A 16,259-nucleotide genomic window follows, 5' to 3' on the forward strand; every position below is an offset into this window, starting at 1 on the left:
TATATATATATATATATCTCGGATATACTGGACACCACAGTGCCTTTTTAGTAAAGGAGTAGGTAAAGTGTCATGGAGTCGCAAAGAGTTGGACTCGACTGTGCGACTGAACAACAACAAAGGTAAAGTCGCAAAGAGTTGGACTCGACTGTGCGACTGAACAACAACAAAGGTAAAGTGTCTACTTGCTTGTGCTGCAACTTACCAGATGTGTCTTGTAAAAGACGCTCTGGGCCTGTCCAGTTGTTTGATCTTTTGGGGAGGCAGTAATTGCTCTCATCAGTTTTGTATTATAGTATTCATTGATTTTTGAGGATGATTGAAACTATTTGCCTGGATCCTGGAGACTAGCTGATGATCAACGAAAATGTTGTTAGAAGGCTTATGATAAAACACTAGAGAGATAAATGCCCACCTCCAGTAATCCAATGAATTGAAGACCTTAGAACCTTATCAATGTTTGACTGTATGGCACATAAATTATAATTGTGCATGGACATATTTTTAGATATTTGGAAATATTTTATATATGCTCATCTATAGGCTTGTCACCATGTTATTTATATTTTTTATTTCCTTCTCTTTGGTGTAAAATAAAAAAAACGTTTTTTTAAAAAAAGAACAAAGCATTTTTATAAGGAAAGTTTAAAATGTAGAAACGGTGACTGGGCTCTTGTTTATGCCTTCACAAATACGTCCAAAGATCTGGACGCTGCTAAAAATGATCGTGCTCATTAACAGTGCCAAGCAGATTTTCACCCTTCACAACCCACTGACTTCAATGGTGTAACATTACTTAGGGTTGTCCTGCAAAAGAAGGGTGCATAATAGTGGAGCATGACGCATGCAAGCCTAAGGATAAAGAAACGGGATAAGGGAAACAGATTTTCAAGGCATTAGACTGGAGACCTGCCATATGTGGAATGCAATCCCTATGGACTTAGCAAAGCAACCCAGTCCAGAAGGGTTGTGTTACTTTTCCAGGATAGAAAGTGTCGCTGCATTTCAAGGAGAACTAGCCAGCCCACAGGCAGGCCAAAGATAGCCCCTATTGGTTAAGTGGAAGTGGCATCTGTGGACCACATGTGTGTCTTTCAGAATGGCTTCCCACACATAGTAAAGGAGAAAAAGATGAGGAAGACTAAAAAATTTTTTTTTAACGGGATGCAAAAGTTGCTTTTGGTGCTGGCAGGTTCAGTTCATGAGCGAAGCAGTACTTTCGGGTTGGCTTCCAAACATCTGTGAGAAGAACTCAAAAGCCAGGCGGACGTGGATGGGAATGAAGACGTAAGCAGTGTACACCACCATGCCGACCACCGTGATTATGACTGTATTGAACATGGATTGTTCCCAGGGCTCAAGGACATAACTGCAGGAGATCAGGAGATACTGGTAATACAGCCAATAGATGTAATCCTTCACTCGCTTGAGGTCCATCGCTGGGTCAGAGCAGCTTTGGGAAACCTTAATTGTAACAGAAGAAAGATAATCAGTGCACGACAGAGAGAAACCTTAAAGAGAAGTAAAGAGGAGTCTTGTCACTTTTTATCGACTAACAAGTTTTTATGCTACAAAGACTCCTGCTTTAAATGTACTGCAACAGATCACAGGTCTACTCCTCTAGAAAAGAACATTACCTCTCTCCACAATGCAAATGCGCTGCCGTTCTTATGCAAAAAAAATCCCCCCCAAACAACATACAAGAGAAAGGCCAGTGAGAGGTGATTCACTGAATGCAACAGGAGATCTTTGAACTCTGCACATCTCTCTCTTTTTGCCCAGCCTGTCACATGGAATTGCTACAAGCCCATGAATCCTTTAACATAAGCTTTTTAAAATTTTATAATATTTTAAACTCACCATTCTCCAGCAAAGGACTGAAACCAGTGATGTTGAAAAACCACTGTTAACAAAACAATAAAAAAGAACCGTATCCAAAGGCCAAAACCACAACAATCCGTTAACAACTGCTGAAAAGCCCTTCTAAATTTCAAGAACCGTCCCAAAAGCCCTCATGAACAATTCTTCCTCACAGAGTTCCTTGAAAAATTGGAAGCGGATGGATACTTCCTGACAGAATCAGGAGGGCTGTTTCGTAGTGTGGGATCCCTCCTCAGCAGCAGGTGGCTAGAGAGACAGAAGCAACAGGGAGGAGCTATAGCTCAGTGGTAGAATCTTTGCAGTTAAAAGAATCAGACAGTTCCGACCCTTCCTCTTCTCGACAGTTGCAGTGCTAAACAGCTTCTGCCAAGGTGGAAGGGCACGACCATGAAAAGGAGAAACAGCAAGCAACGTCACAGCTCAACATGGTGGCAAAGGCCAGGCTATTGGGATGGGGGCTGACAGCCCAAGCACAGCTCGTAACCTTCTTCCTCTGAGGTGGGCTCCTGTTGCAAAAAACCAACATGCTGCTTCAAGGGCAGTGAAGGTCTCTACCTAAATAACAACATATATTTATTTGTTTGATTAAAGTTTTAGGCTGCCCTCCTTGCAAGCAGGGCTCAGGGCAGCTTACAACAGAAAGGAACATGTAATAAATAACTAAAAGTTTTTTTAAAAGACAGTAAAATATACAGTACATATACCCGCACAAGATGGCGAGGAAATTTCATATTTCACAAGCCTCCTAGGGGGTGCTTGCGGAGAATGGAGAGGTTAAGAGTGCCACACTACGTGCTGTACCGTTACCGTCCTCAGCTGAATACCTGGCGGAACATCTCTGCCTTACATGCTCTGCGGAATGGTAACAAATCCCGCAGGGCACGGATGTTCTCTGGCAGGGAGTTCCACCAGGTGGGAGCCAGGGCCGAAAAAGCCCTGGCCCTGATGGGGCCAGCTGGATCTCTCTCGGGCCTGGGACCACCAGGAGGTTCTTACTTCCCGAGCGTGATCTCCCATCCAAGTACTAACCAAAGCTGAAATCCATTTTGGACTATTACACCTTGCTGTTAAGGCTAGGGAAGAACTCACACATCCCCAGGCCTGTTATCAGTCTCATGCTACAAGAATGGCTAATACAGGTCATGGTGCATTCCAAACTGAGTATTCTGTAAAGGCCAAAAAAAGAGGAAACAGTGGAGCCTTAGATGGTGTTGTGTATGCTGGCCGCCACAAGGGGCCAGCAATGACCCAGGGCTTGACCCTGGGTGGACAATGGAAACCAGGCTCTTGGTCTCTCCAATGGGAGCCAAGGGAAAGGAGGAGGGAAATTCAAACCTCCCAATGGGATCCAGGGGTGTCCCCTGGATATGTATATAGTTGGCCTGCTGGCCGTTTGTCTTTGTCTTAGTTGTGTAAGAGTTAAGCGTGCACCATGTTATGGGAGCTGAGCAGGCCTAGCCACGCGGTCAACCCACTACACAATAGATGGTAACAGTAGAGCTAAGCAGGGGTCATTTCCTGCAGGAGCGCACAGGAGCGGAGCTCTGGCAGTAAAGAGCCCAGGGGGTGGGCACATGCAACAAGCCCCACCCGCTGCTCCCAGCAGCCCTCAGTCAGAGCAAGAAGCAGCCAGGTAAGTTGCAGAGCTCCCCCCCCCAGGCCCAAAATAGTCCAGTGACACCTTCAAGACCAAGTTTTATTCAGGTACAAGCTCTCCCTCCTCTGCGAGGACAGATCTGTATGTTCCCCCCCACCCCCCAATAGCTAGCAATCCAAAAGAGTCCAGTGGAGCCTCAGCGGTGGGTGTTGCCTTCTGACACACTTCCGGTGATGTCAGGGGGTGTGGCATATGCAAATAAGTTATGCTAATGAGCTTCTGCACCTCTTTTTCTACAAAACGACCCCTGGAGCTAAGTAATCATTCTGAATGCATGGGGATAGGTACAGGGCCTTCAGTGTCAGTGATGAATTAAAATGCATCAACAGAGTAAAACAGAACTGAGTTCCCTGGCAAAGGCAAAAACCTTTATGTTGTGGAAGCTATTAAAGTGATAGGATCAGTGAATGTCCATGTGAAATATCAGGGAGTAGAGATTTACAAGCTGTAATAATAAAAAAGGGAATACACCAAGTTGTCGAGTCAAAATCGGCTGAAAGACTTCAGATTAGACTGGGAGAAAATATGTAAACTGGACCTGAAGGGAACACCCACAGAGGAGTCCCGAGAGTTTATCCTGCAGCGTTCCAAGAAGAGTTGGGTACCCTGAAGGGGATTAAAGCAAAGTCTCATATCAAAGAGGACAACCAGCCAATGTACTTCAAAGTGAGATGTGTTCCATATGCCCTCAGTGACAAGAGTGAAACTGAAATGGACAGGCTAGAGAAAGAAGGCATCATTTCTCCTGTGCACCATAGGGAGTAGCCCGGACCACTTATTGATAAGGAGTGAAGGACTCATCAGGACTTAATACATCCGAATATGGAGGTGGAAGTCCTACAGCACAACCATGATTATCGTCCGCCAAGGAGAGTCTCAGGGGCACAAGTTCTAGTATCCGTCCCCCTACCTGCAACCTGGGCAGGACCCAAGAAGAAAAAAGTCCGTTATCTGTTTGATTACACAGTGCCTGGGTGTCTAGGTGGCAACAGGATGACATTCAATGTGCAGCCAGATCTGGGTGGAGATGTCTTAGCTCATGGGGGGAGATAAATGAATGCTGAGAATCCCTGTACGATTACTGAGATACCAGAATCACCTGTCCACAAAGGCCGTTCTCCACTGAGACAAAGAAGAACTAGTTGTTTAAAAGACTACATTTGGATTGTAACTTAAGAAGAAAGGATTGCAGTAACATGAATATTAAAGCGTTAATTTAAAGCCTCCACTTCTGGGATGGAGGTAGCCTCCATCTTTGAACTCATTATATCAAAGAGAACATTCTGAGCTACATATGAACAAAAGACTGTCCGATAACAAACAGCAGGTATTCTTCATTTCCTTTCCCCCTTCTCTCTTTTTGCCTTTTGCTTTAAACATAGCTCTTGCAGAGCAGATGACTATGGTAGATTTTTAAAAAAACTTGGATACGATATACATCCTATTCCTTTGTACGTGCATCCATTCAAATTTAACTAATAAGGGAGTGTTCTGTCAGGTAACAAAGCAGTTGGGTTGAAACCGAACAGTTGCTTTGTTCTCGCATCTGGGAACCCTGTACAAAACTGGACTACCTTAAAGAATGTTGTGAGGATAAAATGGAGAAAGCTCTTGAGCTTCTCTTTGGAAGGATGAGATCAGGGCCGGTTTCAGGTTTAGGGGGGTCTCCCTGGACAGACAGTCACCTGGGCCCACCTCCCCTTCTCTGCTCACCCCAGGCCCTCCTTTCACATCTTCCTCCCTTCTAACCCATCCGCATGCCTCCCACTTGCCTGTATGTCCCCCCCCCCCATGCCTATCTGGGAGCCTTCCCACCATCAGTGCTCACAGCCGCCTGCTTGTAGTCCCTTCCCCAATGGAACTAGCAAGGAAAGCATCCAGGAGCATGGGTGGTGGAGCTCTAGCAAGTGGGGGGCAGTGTTCCCTCTAAGCTGAGTTAGTGTGAGCTAGCTCACAGTTTTTTAGTCTCCGGCTTACACACATTTTTGCCTTAGCTCAGGAAGGATGGCTCCAGAGCAAACTAATGTATGCAGTAGCTGAACTGCTTGCTCACAACTTTAATGCCAGTAGCTCACAATGTAGACGTTTTGCTCACAAGACTCCGCAGCTTAGAGGAGGCATTGGTGTGTGGGGGGGTTATAGTAGTGGGCCCTGCCAGAAGCCATGGGTCCTGGCAGTTGCCCCCTCTCAGGGTATGCTGATGCCGGCCCTGGGTGGCATAAAAAACTGTAACAGACTTACTAAGAGAATACATGTCAACTCAAATAAAACAAAGCTACTAGTGGAGTCCTGTGTGGATCCACCACATGTGACAGTGTCCCTGTGTCTGTCACGGAAATTACTTGCCATTTTAAGACTGGGATTTTCTTCTTTCCCCACACATTGCAGGGACATGATCCCAAAAGCCAACCTGACAGCACCCTGGCTGGGCGGAGTCCCCAGCAAGGAGTGGGGACAGGGGAGCCCTGGTAACAGTGGAGGTGATCAGTCGTGCTCGCCGGAAGAAGAGTTGGGTTTTAAACCCCACTTTTCTCTACCCTAAGAAGCCCCAGTGCAGCTTAGAATCACCTTCCTTCCCCCTCCCCACAACAGGCACCTTGTGAGGTAGGTGGGGCTGAGAGAGCTCTGGGAGAACTGTGACAGTCCCAAGGTCGCCCAGCAGGCTTCGTGCAGAGGAGGAGTGGGTTCTCCAGATTAGAGCTTGCTGCTCTTAACCACTACATCACACTGGCTGGGTGACAAGAGAGCAGGTAGGGGTGGAGATGGAGGCATCTTCATCGCCTTGTGAGCACTGTCCCTCACCTCTGCTGCTGCTGGGGCTACTGTCTTTCCCTGGTGCCATTCTTAGTCCTCCTCAGCTGGGGGGAGCCCACCTGGCTCTCCACCCATCAGGCCCCCACTCCATTTTTTTTTAAAAAAGAACCCCCTACCAGCCTTAAAATGGCAGGTTGTCCCCATGCTGGACTCAAGGACACGGTCACATCTAGTTGAGCCCGCACAAAAAGGAGGAATATTACGAAGACAAAGCAGCCTAAGAATATGACAAGTCCTCGAGTTCTCGGTTTACATCAGAAATTCCTTATTTATTGCAAGCTGCTTTGAGTCTCTATGAATAAGAAGAGTGGGGGTGGAATCTTCCAAATAAATAACTGTATTGTACCAAGTAACACAATATCAAGGCGATCTCAGCCAAAGTAATCAGGCTCCAGGCTGTCTGCGGGCAGTTAGCCAAATCTGAAGACAGGAAAAGTTACACTTATATTGTCAGAAGTTCACAGAAGGGAGACAAACCCTCAGTGTCTGTGTCACACTCCACTGCACACTTAAGTCCAGGTTCTATTATTCTAGTCGTCTCCATCAGAGAAAGCAAGGCTGCAATCTCAGTGACTCAATATTTTATTTGCTAAGGTGGATTGTGCAGGCTGAACCTTATCTGGAGGTTATATTAAACGGGGAAAGTCAGGTTAATCAAGGGGACGATAAAATGAGCAATGGAGACTTCTAGCTCCATCCAACATTGAACAAAGTTGCCTGAAAGTGCCTTCTATTTCAAATGATAATTGTTTAGAGCAGAGGTGTCGAACTCAATTGTTATGAGGGCCGGATCTGACACAAATGAGACCTTGTTGGGCCGGGACATGTGCGTCATAAAATGTAATGCCAGGTAGTGGAGATATAAACTTTATAAAGGACACAGACAAACACAATTAAAGATTTTTTAAAACTTTAAATAAAACATGCTTATCAGTCTATTTTACAGTCACTGATAACTGACAACTCTGCTCTGAATTATTGCATCAAAATGTCTGTGCAGTAGCAATCTTGAGTTTGCTGTTCAGGTGTGTATCTATAAGCTGCAAACCTACTTTTGATTTATTGACATTTATTACAAAAATCTCATGATCAGCGTTCCTAGCCTAGGACCCAGGGGAAAACATGAAATGGCTGGGCATTGCAACCTTTTGTAGATAAGTTGCTTCATGTGCTGGTCAAGAACATGAAATGGCATCCTAACACAGACTGAGGGCCATGTGTTTGTTTACAAAACTATACTCTTCCCCAGAGAAATAACTTCCTACAAAGGAAATGTGCTGGGTGAACTTGGTCTGGACACACAGCTTAATCCACCTCACTGGCTTGTTGTTATTCCTCCTCTAAAATAGTTCACATTGCTTGCTTTCTTACTGAGAAAGACTGGATCATGAGGGCATGAATACAGTGAAAATGGGGAGGGAACCCAGTTACACCCAGGAGAGCCCTGGCATAAAAAGCCCAACCGAACACATACACACTGTAGCAAGGCACGCAAAACCTCATACCTTCAACAAAACTTTGTTGGTCTTAAAGGTGTTTGGTATTTCTCCTGTGTGATTGAGGCAGCGCAGCAAAGCAAACTCCCTCATTCCCTCCCCCCTCCCTTCAGGAAGGAGCCTCAGCCAGTGGAAGGAAAGAAAGGCTTTATTCTCTTTGTCTCCTGCAGCCTGGCCGGGAAGCAAGCTCTGGCTGTTCTCTCCCTCCCCCTGGGGGGAGGAGGGGGAGGAGCCTCAGCCAGTTCTTTACCAGACTCTCTCAATCGCACAGGAGAGCCTTGTAAAGCAAGCTCTAACATGGCGGCGGCAGCAGAACTGCAAATAGAAGTAGGAAACAGACAGGGCCTTGTGGGCCTGATTGGGGCCCTCCAAGGGCCTGATCCGGCCCACGGGCCACATGTTTGACACCCCTGGTTTAGAGAAAGGATCTCTGTAGATGGAGCAGACAGTGTTTCCTGGGCTGGATCCACTAGCTGGGAGGGGCCGTGGCTCAGTGATACAGCATCTGCTTGGCATGCAGAAAGTCCCAGGCTCAATCCCCAGCATTAAAAACACACACAAAAGGATTGACTAGTAGGTGATGTGAAGGACCACCACTTTGGACCCTGGAGAGCTGCTGCCAGTCCCACTTCTCTAGAGCTTTTCTCCATGCAGGTCCTATGTTCCTCAGGAAAACATTCTTTTTTGTGGCCCTCCTTGTTTTCACCAGTGGAATAGCTGGTTTTCAGTGGGGCCATATATGCTACACAGGAGCAATCTTGGAGGGTTTGGGCACAGCATTCCTTGGTTTTGAACCCCGTAAGTGCTGAATCAACCACCAACTTACATATTTCCTTTGGCAGCTCTCGACACATTTCACTGCATTTAATGACCTGACAGGCGGCTTGTTCTGCCCAGAGACTTTTAAATTTGGAAACATACTAAGTTGTGAAAGTATGTTGTGATAATGGAATTCAGCATACATTATTTACAAGAATGTAATTATTATTGTTTTTACATATGTCGTACCGGATTCGCTTCAAAGTGCTGGTTTTGACCTTTAAAGCCCTTTATGGCCAGGGTCCTGCCTACCTGAGGGACCGCCTTTCTCCATATGTTCCCCCAAGGGCACAACGGTGGTGGTGGTGGGGTGTCATCTCCTGGAAATTCCAGGCCCGAGAGACATTAAATTTGCGGCGACCAGGACCAGGGCATTTTCGATGGCGGCTCCTACCTGGTGGAAAGAGCTCCCAGAAGAGATCCAGGCCCTGTGGGACCTCTCTCAGTTCCGCAGGGCCTGCAAGACGGAGCTCTTCCGCCAGGCCTTTGAGTAGGAGCCGCCGCCACCATTATTCCATCTTTGTCCCCTATGCACTGCGTTTGAACATCATGACTGCCTGGCCCCCATCGGGGGAGCGAGGCGATGACAAGACCTTAGAAAGTAGTTGTGGAAGTTAAGAGCTATCCATCTTGGCCCAATTTGTTTGTAAATTTTTATTGTGTTTTATTGTTTTTAATTATGTATTACTGTTTTAACCTTGGTACATGGTGCCCTTGTGAGCCGCCCTGAGCCTTTGGGGTAGGGTGGGATATAAATTGAAATATAAATAAAATAAATAAGAAGCCACAGCCCTGCTAATGATTCTAATTTAAGCAGTTTGTGTGTTAACACAGGCCTAGCTTAAGAAAAAGGAGTGTGCAATGCTGCAAGCCATGGGGAGGGGCTGTGGCTCAGTGATAAAGCACCTGCTTGGCATGTAGAAGGTCCCAGGTTCAATCCCCGGCATCTCCTGCTTGAGACCTTGGAGAACCACTGCCAGTCTGGGTAGATGATACTGACCTTGATGGACCAATGGTTTGATTCAGTATAAGGCAGCTTCATGTGTTCAAGCTTCAACTAGGCCTTACAATTATTTCATTATTTGCCTTTTTTTCCTCAAGGACAGAGGGCAGGTTAAGGTATATCAACACAATTTCCTCAGAAGCCCAACAGATGTTAAAATAAAAATAATAATTTCTAATGGCAATCCTCCAGTTTCTTCATACTAAAACTCACCTTAACCCAAATGAAGTCTTGGGGCTTTTGGAGAGCAGGTCTACTCATAATCTATTGCCACCATTACCATCAACGGTGGCAACATCATTAAGATCAGAAATCGTCTGGGTAGCCTAACAGTAAGGAGAACCGCGCTGCAATGAGACCAACGGGCTGGTTCGAACCACCTATTTGATAGTGGCGCCAAATGGGACTGATGGACAACACTATTATAACAACTGAGACCATCTTGACAAGCAAGCACTTTATTGTAGTTAGTGATGTTGAAGTATTTTATTGCTATTTATCGTTATGTCATTATTGTTATATTTATGATTTTATTGTTTTACTGGTTTTATGCTGGGCTTATGCCCCTTGTAAGCCGCCCTGAGCCCGCGTGCGGGGAGGGCGGGGTAAAAATGCTTAAATAAATAAATAAATAAATAAAATAAATCTATCCATTTTTTGGTATTTTTCATATGTGCATGCCTGCGTGTGTACCTGGAAGTCATGGCGACCTCTGGTGACTGACCCCTACTGGGTCTGCCCCTGCCTCCTGCCTCTGGTATTCCAAGGAGGTCTCCCCTCCAAGTACTTGCCAGATTCCCCCCTGCTTAGCTCCCGGGATCTGATGAGATCAGGCTTGCCTGGGCTATCCAGGTCAGGGCTACTCAGAATCTATCAATGAGGCTTAACTTCCAGAAAAAAAAGCATTCTTAGGATTGCACTGTTAGTTACATAAAATTAACATGGACAGACTGAGCAACAAAAATGCCAAACCATGCCAATGTGGTATTTGTGTGTAGAAGGCATGGTTGGTTATTGCAAGGATTCCTTGAAGGAGTTACACCCCCTGCAGGATCCTTGCCAGTAGACCTTGGGCCCACCCAGCAGCAGAGTGTAGTATTCTCTGAGTGTAGTATTCTCTGAGGCGTGGTGAGCTTACCTATCCTTCTTCCAGTTTGCCTTTCAGTCCTGCTCTGCAGTCGGCACACAAGAAGACTATGGCAACTTCAGCAAAAGGTCTCATTATTGGTTCCAGGCATGAACACACAGAGAGATTGCAGTCTCTACACCAACCCGAAGAACAAAGTGAAGCTATTCCTAAACAGGCTTTTAAAAGGGAACACAATCTATTTCTCGAGGGTTCACTGAAATCTGTACCCACTCTGGGTAGATTTAATCCACACTCTAATGGTGCTTCTGAATGGGCACTCCTCTAGTTTCGCTGCCTAGTTTCACTCAAGGGGCAAAACATTTGGAGAAAAGTATTAGGTTTGGCTCTAAATCTGCTGCCTGCCCTGTGATTCCAACGACTAAGAATAAATTTCTATTCCACAGTTTCCTCCTGGGGTCTGCTTCTGGGCTACGCTACCAGCATGCAATGTTCCCTCTAAGCTGTGGGGTCTTGTGAGCAAAAATTCTACTTTGTGAGCTACTGGCCTTAAAGTTGTGAGCGAGAGATTTGGCTGCTGGATAAACTAGTTTGCTCTGGAGCCCTCCTTCCTGAGCTGAGACAAAAATGAGTGAGCCAGAGGCTCAAAAACTGTGAGCTAGCTCACACTAACTCAGCTTAGAGGGAACACTGCCAGCATGGCTATGTTGGGAACCAGTTTTATACACAAGTAGGTAATGCACAGGAAGTAGGAAGGAAGGAGAACTTTCATAGTCTTCCTTCTGTTGCTCTTGCTACATATACCAATGATCATACCGTACCTTCCCCCCTGCCGAGAAAACACCAGATTCTTCCAGCTAGCAAAGTTATCTGATGAGGAGGGACTGAGCAAAGGGAGGGAGAATTCAGGGTTTACGGGGCAAGTGTCAGCAGTTCAACTTCATACCAGAGGGAGGGGGGGAAAACCCCTTTATCAGGCATCTAGTGGAAGACCATGACTGTGCCAAACCAGTACTATAGGGGGGATACTGAAATCCCCCAAAAAGTAAAAGAGCGTCCCCTGCACATGCGCAGGGAACGCTCTTGGAACGGTGGCAGTGGCCTGGGGGGGAAAGTTTGGCGGACCAATGAGGCCTCGCCACGGGGGGTTGGTGGGCCAGTGAGGCCTCGCTGCCCGGGGGAAGGGGGGAGGGAAGGAGAAATTTTGGCAGGCCGGCAACTCCTTGCCGCCGCTGCTGCTGAGGGGGGAAGGGGGAAAGCTTGGCGGACTGGCGAAGCCTCACCGACGTCGGGGGGGGGGAGTTCAGCGGGCCAGCGAGGCGCCGCTGCCACCGCTAGGGGACAAGGAAGCTTGGCGGGCTGAGGTCAGGCCTCGCCGTGGGTGCCGGGGATGGGGGTGGACACAGGGGAGAAGGCTCACCTGCGGCTGCTTCCTTCTCCTCCCGCGGAGCATCTCTCCCCCCGCGAGTATCGCGTGTCCCCCTTCTTGTGCTTATCTAATTCCATCTTGAAGCTGTCCATGCTTGTAGACGCCACCACCTCCTGTGGCAGTGAATTCCATGTGTTAATCTCTCTTTGGGTGAAGAATTCCATGGGTTAATCTCTCTTCTTCCTTTTATCTGTTCGAACCCGACTGCTCAGCAATTTCATTGAGTGCCAATGAGTTCTTGTATTGTGAGAAAGGGAGAAAAGTACTTCTTTCTCAACCTGCTCTTATATGCATAATCTTATAAACCTTGATCTTGTCACCCCTCAGCTGTTGTTTCTCCAAGCTAAAGAGCCCCAAGCGTTTTAACCTTTCTTCATAGGGAAAGTGCTCCAACCCTTTTATTATTCTAATTGCCCTTTTCTGCACTTTTCCCAGTGCTATAATATCCTTTTTAAGGTGTCGTGACTAGAACTGTACACAGTACTCCAAATGAGGTTGCACCATCGATTTATACAGGGGCATTATGATACTGATTTGTTTTCAATTCCCTTCCTAATAATCCCCAGCATAGTGTTGGCCTTTTTTACTGCAGTTGCACACTGTCTCGACATTTTCATTGAGTTATCTAGTACGACTCCAAGATCTCTCTCTTGGTCAGTCTCTGCCAGTTCGGACCCCATCAATGTGTATTATATTTAGGATTTTTGGCTCCAATGTGCATCACTTTGCACTTGGCCACACTGAACCCCATTTGTCACGTTGATGCCCACTCACCCATTGCCTCTTGTTGACTTCTTGGCTCCCTAAGGAAAAAAAACAACCCCATTCTTGCCAATACCTGCATAGAGATAACTCAAAAGAAAAATAATTTCTTTTCAGGAAACAGTGGCAAAATACAGGGTGATCTAAAAAGGATCACTTTCCTAAAAACTAGGTGATATTAAGGGAAGATTGTTTTTAATACATAAGGTCACTTTATATAGTAAAACCATTGTTCTCTCTGATTCAGTGCTACCTACTCTGACTGATCATTGCTGTCAAAGTTTTCATGCAGCCAAACCAAGATCTTTTTTTTAAAAAAGGAAACTTCAGATTGAATCCAGGACTTTTTATCCCCTATGCAAGAATTTTTAAATGGAGCTAGGGCTTTACTATCTTATACATTATGCTACAGAACCTGTCCTGTGACATTCTGCCCTGTCATCATTTGTTCAGCACATTCTACAACATCTGAATCACGCTATACTTTTCATAGGAAAAAAGACTGTAGTTCACCCACTGTGATCAGTCTTGATTTGAGTTGGGCCTGTACAATGCAAACAAGGCCAGATACTGAACCACAGAGGGCCATGAAGAGCCCTAAGGCCACAAAACCAACATCCCAAATAAGTAATAGAAATCATAGAGTTGGAAGGGGCCTCCAGGGTCATCTAGTCCAACCCCCTGCACACTGCAGGAAATTCACAAATACCTCCCCCTCCACACCCGCAGTGACCACTGCTCCACGCCCAGAAGATGACAAAAAACCTCCAGGATTGCTCCTTGACCCCAAAATGGCAGTCAGCATTTCCCTGGGTGTGTAAAAAAGGGGTGTTCCTTCCCAGTACTGCAATATTCACTATTCGTGTGCAAATATCTCTTGGAGAAGTATGTGTTTACAAAGCTTCAGACAGATGACACTCCTCAGAACATTTTTTTAATCTGAAAAATTTGGATCATTGCTTTCTACAGCCAAAAGAACTCAGTTTTGTGCACCTTGAGGACAAAAATAAAACACACATTCTAATTCGTCAGATAAAAAACCCCAAACGCCAAAATTCCTACAGGTTTGAAGCCAAGTAAACATGTTCAGAATTCTTTGTAAAGAAAATCACATTACAAACAAAAAACATAGAGCTCCTTATAATTATTTTCCACATGAGATCATGCACAGCTCATCTCCAATCCCCAAAGAAATAATTTTCCCCATCTTTAATGCAATCCTTTGCTCTTTACTTTAAGACTTCCACTTCTTCCCTGTGTCTTTTGCAAGACAATTAACAGGCCTATCACGCCAGCTTGCCTTGCCCTAATTTCAGAGATGCCTGCCAGAGCAATTTCTGTTCAAGAGGCAAAGCATCACCTTGAGTTTTTGCACAAAAAAAGCCACCCACCTCACAGAATGCAGTGAACATCTAGCTTCACATCTTGTACTCTGGAAGCTGCCTCGATCTATTAGTTTTTAGTAAAGCAGACAAACAAGTTGCTGAACAAAGGAGATGGACCCTCACCTCGAAGATCCTGAGAGTATTACACAAAGTAGGGGAATGATGCTTTTGCTTTCTTCACTAGCTCAGCTCCTCGCTGCACAGAGAAGTGCGAGAACTGAGTGGAGTTTCTCCACTCATTTCCCACAAGCTCCGCCTACCCTCCCTGTTCCCGTAACCTGTCTCAGCCAACCTGATACTTTCTGTCTCCATTCAGAGGCGAGTAGCCTAGAGATTAACATCAACTGCGCTCCAGTCTTGGACCACTGTTCTCAGAAACAGAATTCTTCCTTTTTTGCTTTTCTGAACTAGGTGATTGACTAAGAACGGAGCTACCCAGCAAGGTGGGCTGCCTATCATGTTAGGAGTGGTTGCCTGAGCACATGGAACCACGGTAGTGTGGCGCTGCAATTTTTTTTGGGGGGGGGGGGAAGAATCAGAACAAATGGAGAGAGAAAAATTATTCCTTCCTCTGCTAACTGGCCATCAAAGAAGAGCATCAGGTTAGGTTACTCCCTTGTGCCTATCACTTCGACAAAGAGAGGAATGTGGAAAAGATGACATGTACAAGGAAGTTCGGTTTAAAACAGTGAGCTTCAAAAATCCCCAGGTCTTAAAAAGCCCACAATGAACATGCACGGTAAAGCAGGCCTTTTAAGGTAAAGTGCAATCCCAAACAGTCCCTTCAATGTGGCCAGAAGGGTTTGCCCCTGCTTAGGATAGCAAAAGTAAGAGATCCAAAGCAGCAACTGTTGGGCTCTGGAACGGCGCATCTCTCCCTCTCCCCAACAGCACGCAGGCTCCTTGCCCGCGGCGGGGTGGGGGTGGCGGGGGGGGACGGGACGGGACCATACCACTGCAGCGCCTTTGCAGACAGAAGAAAAAGCAGCCACCTGGTCCCTCACCGAACAGGCGGGTTTGGGCTGGGCTGGACCCGTCCTCAAGAGGCCCTTTTGAGCAGCCGCGGACAGCGCCTGAAAATCTCCTCCCAGAAGGGCGCTGAAGTGAAAGGAAGGCGAGGCGCTGAGATTTGAGGAGAGAAGGGCTGGCACTGCGGTGATGCTGCTGTGTGCGGCACCGGGGGGGGGGGGATAAGACAGTCGCCCTCCCCCAGGAAAGCCCCTCGTCTTCGGGGACGAGCCGGCCCTTCGCCCACCTCTTACAGTGCTCGCTCCATGCTGCAAAGACGGGGCCGGCGGCTTCCCGGGAAGTGGAATCGCCTCCGAGCGACGCTTTCGCGCCCCGAAGAGCCGCAGCGCCGTCTGCTTTCCCAGGCAAAGCGCCGCCGTTTGATTTAAACCGGCGTGAGCCAAGGGGCGTGTGCGGCTGCGCGCCGCGCGTGTGCTGCCCCCGGCGGCTCCTCTGCTTCTTTAGGCTCAAAGGGAGCGGTTTTGCTTCCGAGCCTTTTGTTATCCGAGCTCGGTTATCAACGCAGCCAGAGGAGCCTTTCGCTTCTGCAGACATCGCGGTCAGCTTAGGAGAAGGGCGAGGCTGCATCTGGCATTTGCTCCACATTTTCTCAACTGGGAGGAAAAAGCGCAGCTCAAAACCACCTCCAAATACCTCGGGCCAAGGCCGTACTGACTGCAGAGTCAAACCTGAACGGCCTTAAAACGGCCACAATCTATGCAGAAGGTGCGATTGCATCCTACGATCAGAGAACTCGAAGGGGGCATGGAGTGTGGACGCCGCCATCAAAGGGAGTGAAGCCAGCGTCCAATGCAGAGCGGAATTTTTGCTCCAACGTGGGTGTGGTAAAACAACGGAGGGGGAAATGCAGTCAGCTTTGCACACCCATCGCCCAGAGAACGTGGCTGGGCAGCACCA

At 47.0% G+C, this 16,259-nt stretch overlaps 1 protein-coding gene across 4 annotated transcripts; it reads right to left on the bottom strand.

Annotated features, from left to right (window-relative positions):
• Positions 1-140: 140 nt before the first annotated feature.
• On the bottom strand, positions 141-15,684 carry SPTSSB (serine palmitoyltransferase small subunit B). 4 transcript variants are annotated; one of them, XM_015407248.1, is made up of 2 exons: positions 15,596-15,684; positions 141-1,464 (listed from the first exon to the last, which is right to left on the bottom strand). In XM_015407248.1, the coding sequence occupies exon 2, from the start codon at positions 1,435-1,437 to the stop codon at positions 1,195-1,197; it is 243 nt and encodes an 80-aa protein (XP_015262734.1). In that variant the 5' UTR covers positions 1,438-1,464; positions 15,596-15,684; the 3' UTR covers positions 141-1,194. The 4 variants fall into 4 exon arrangements, with proteins under 4 accessions (XP_015262734.1, XP_015262735.1, XP_015262733.1 ...); XM_015407249.1 differs by having other exon boundaries at positions 15,589-15,610; XM_015407247.1 differs by lacking the exon at positions 15,596-15,684 and adding an exon at positions 14,457-14,527.
• Positions 15,685-16,259: the final 575 nt, after the last annotated feature.

This window comes from Gekko japonicus, unplaced genomic scaffold, assembly GCF_001447785.1.
Source record: "Gekko japonicus isolate JY-2015 unplaced genomic scaffold, Gekko_japonicus_V1.1 scaffold17, whole genome shotgun sequence".
Taxonomy (NCBI): Eukaryota; Metazoa; Chordata; class Lepidosauria; order Squamata; family Gekkonidae; genus Gekko; species Gekko japonicus.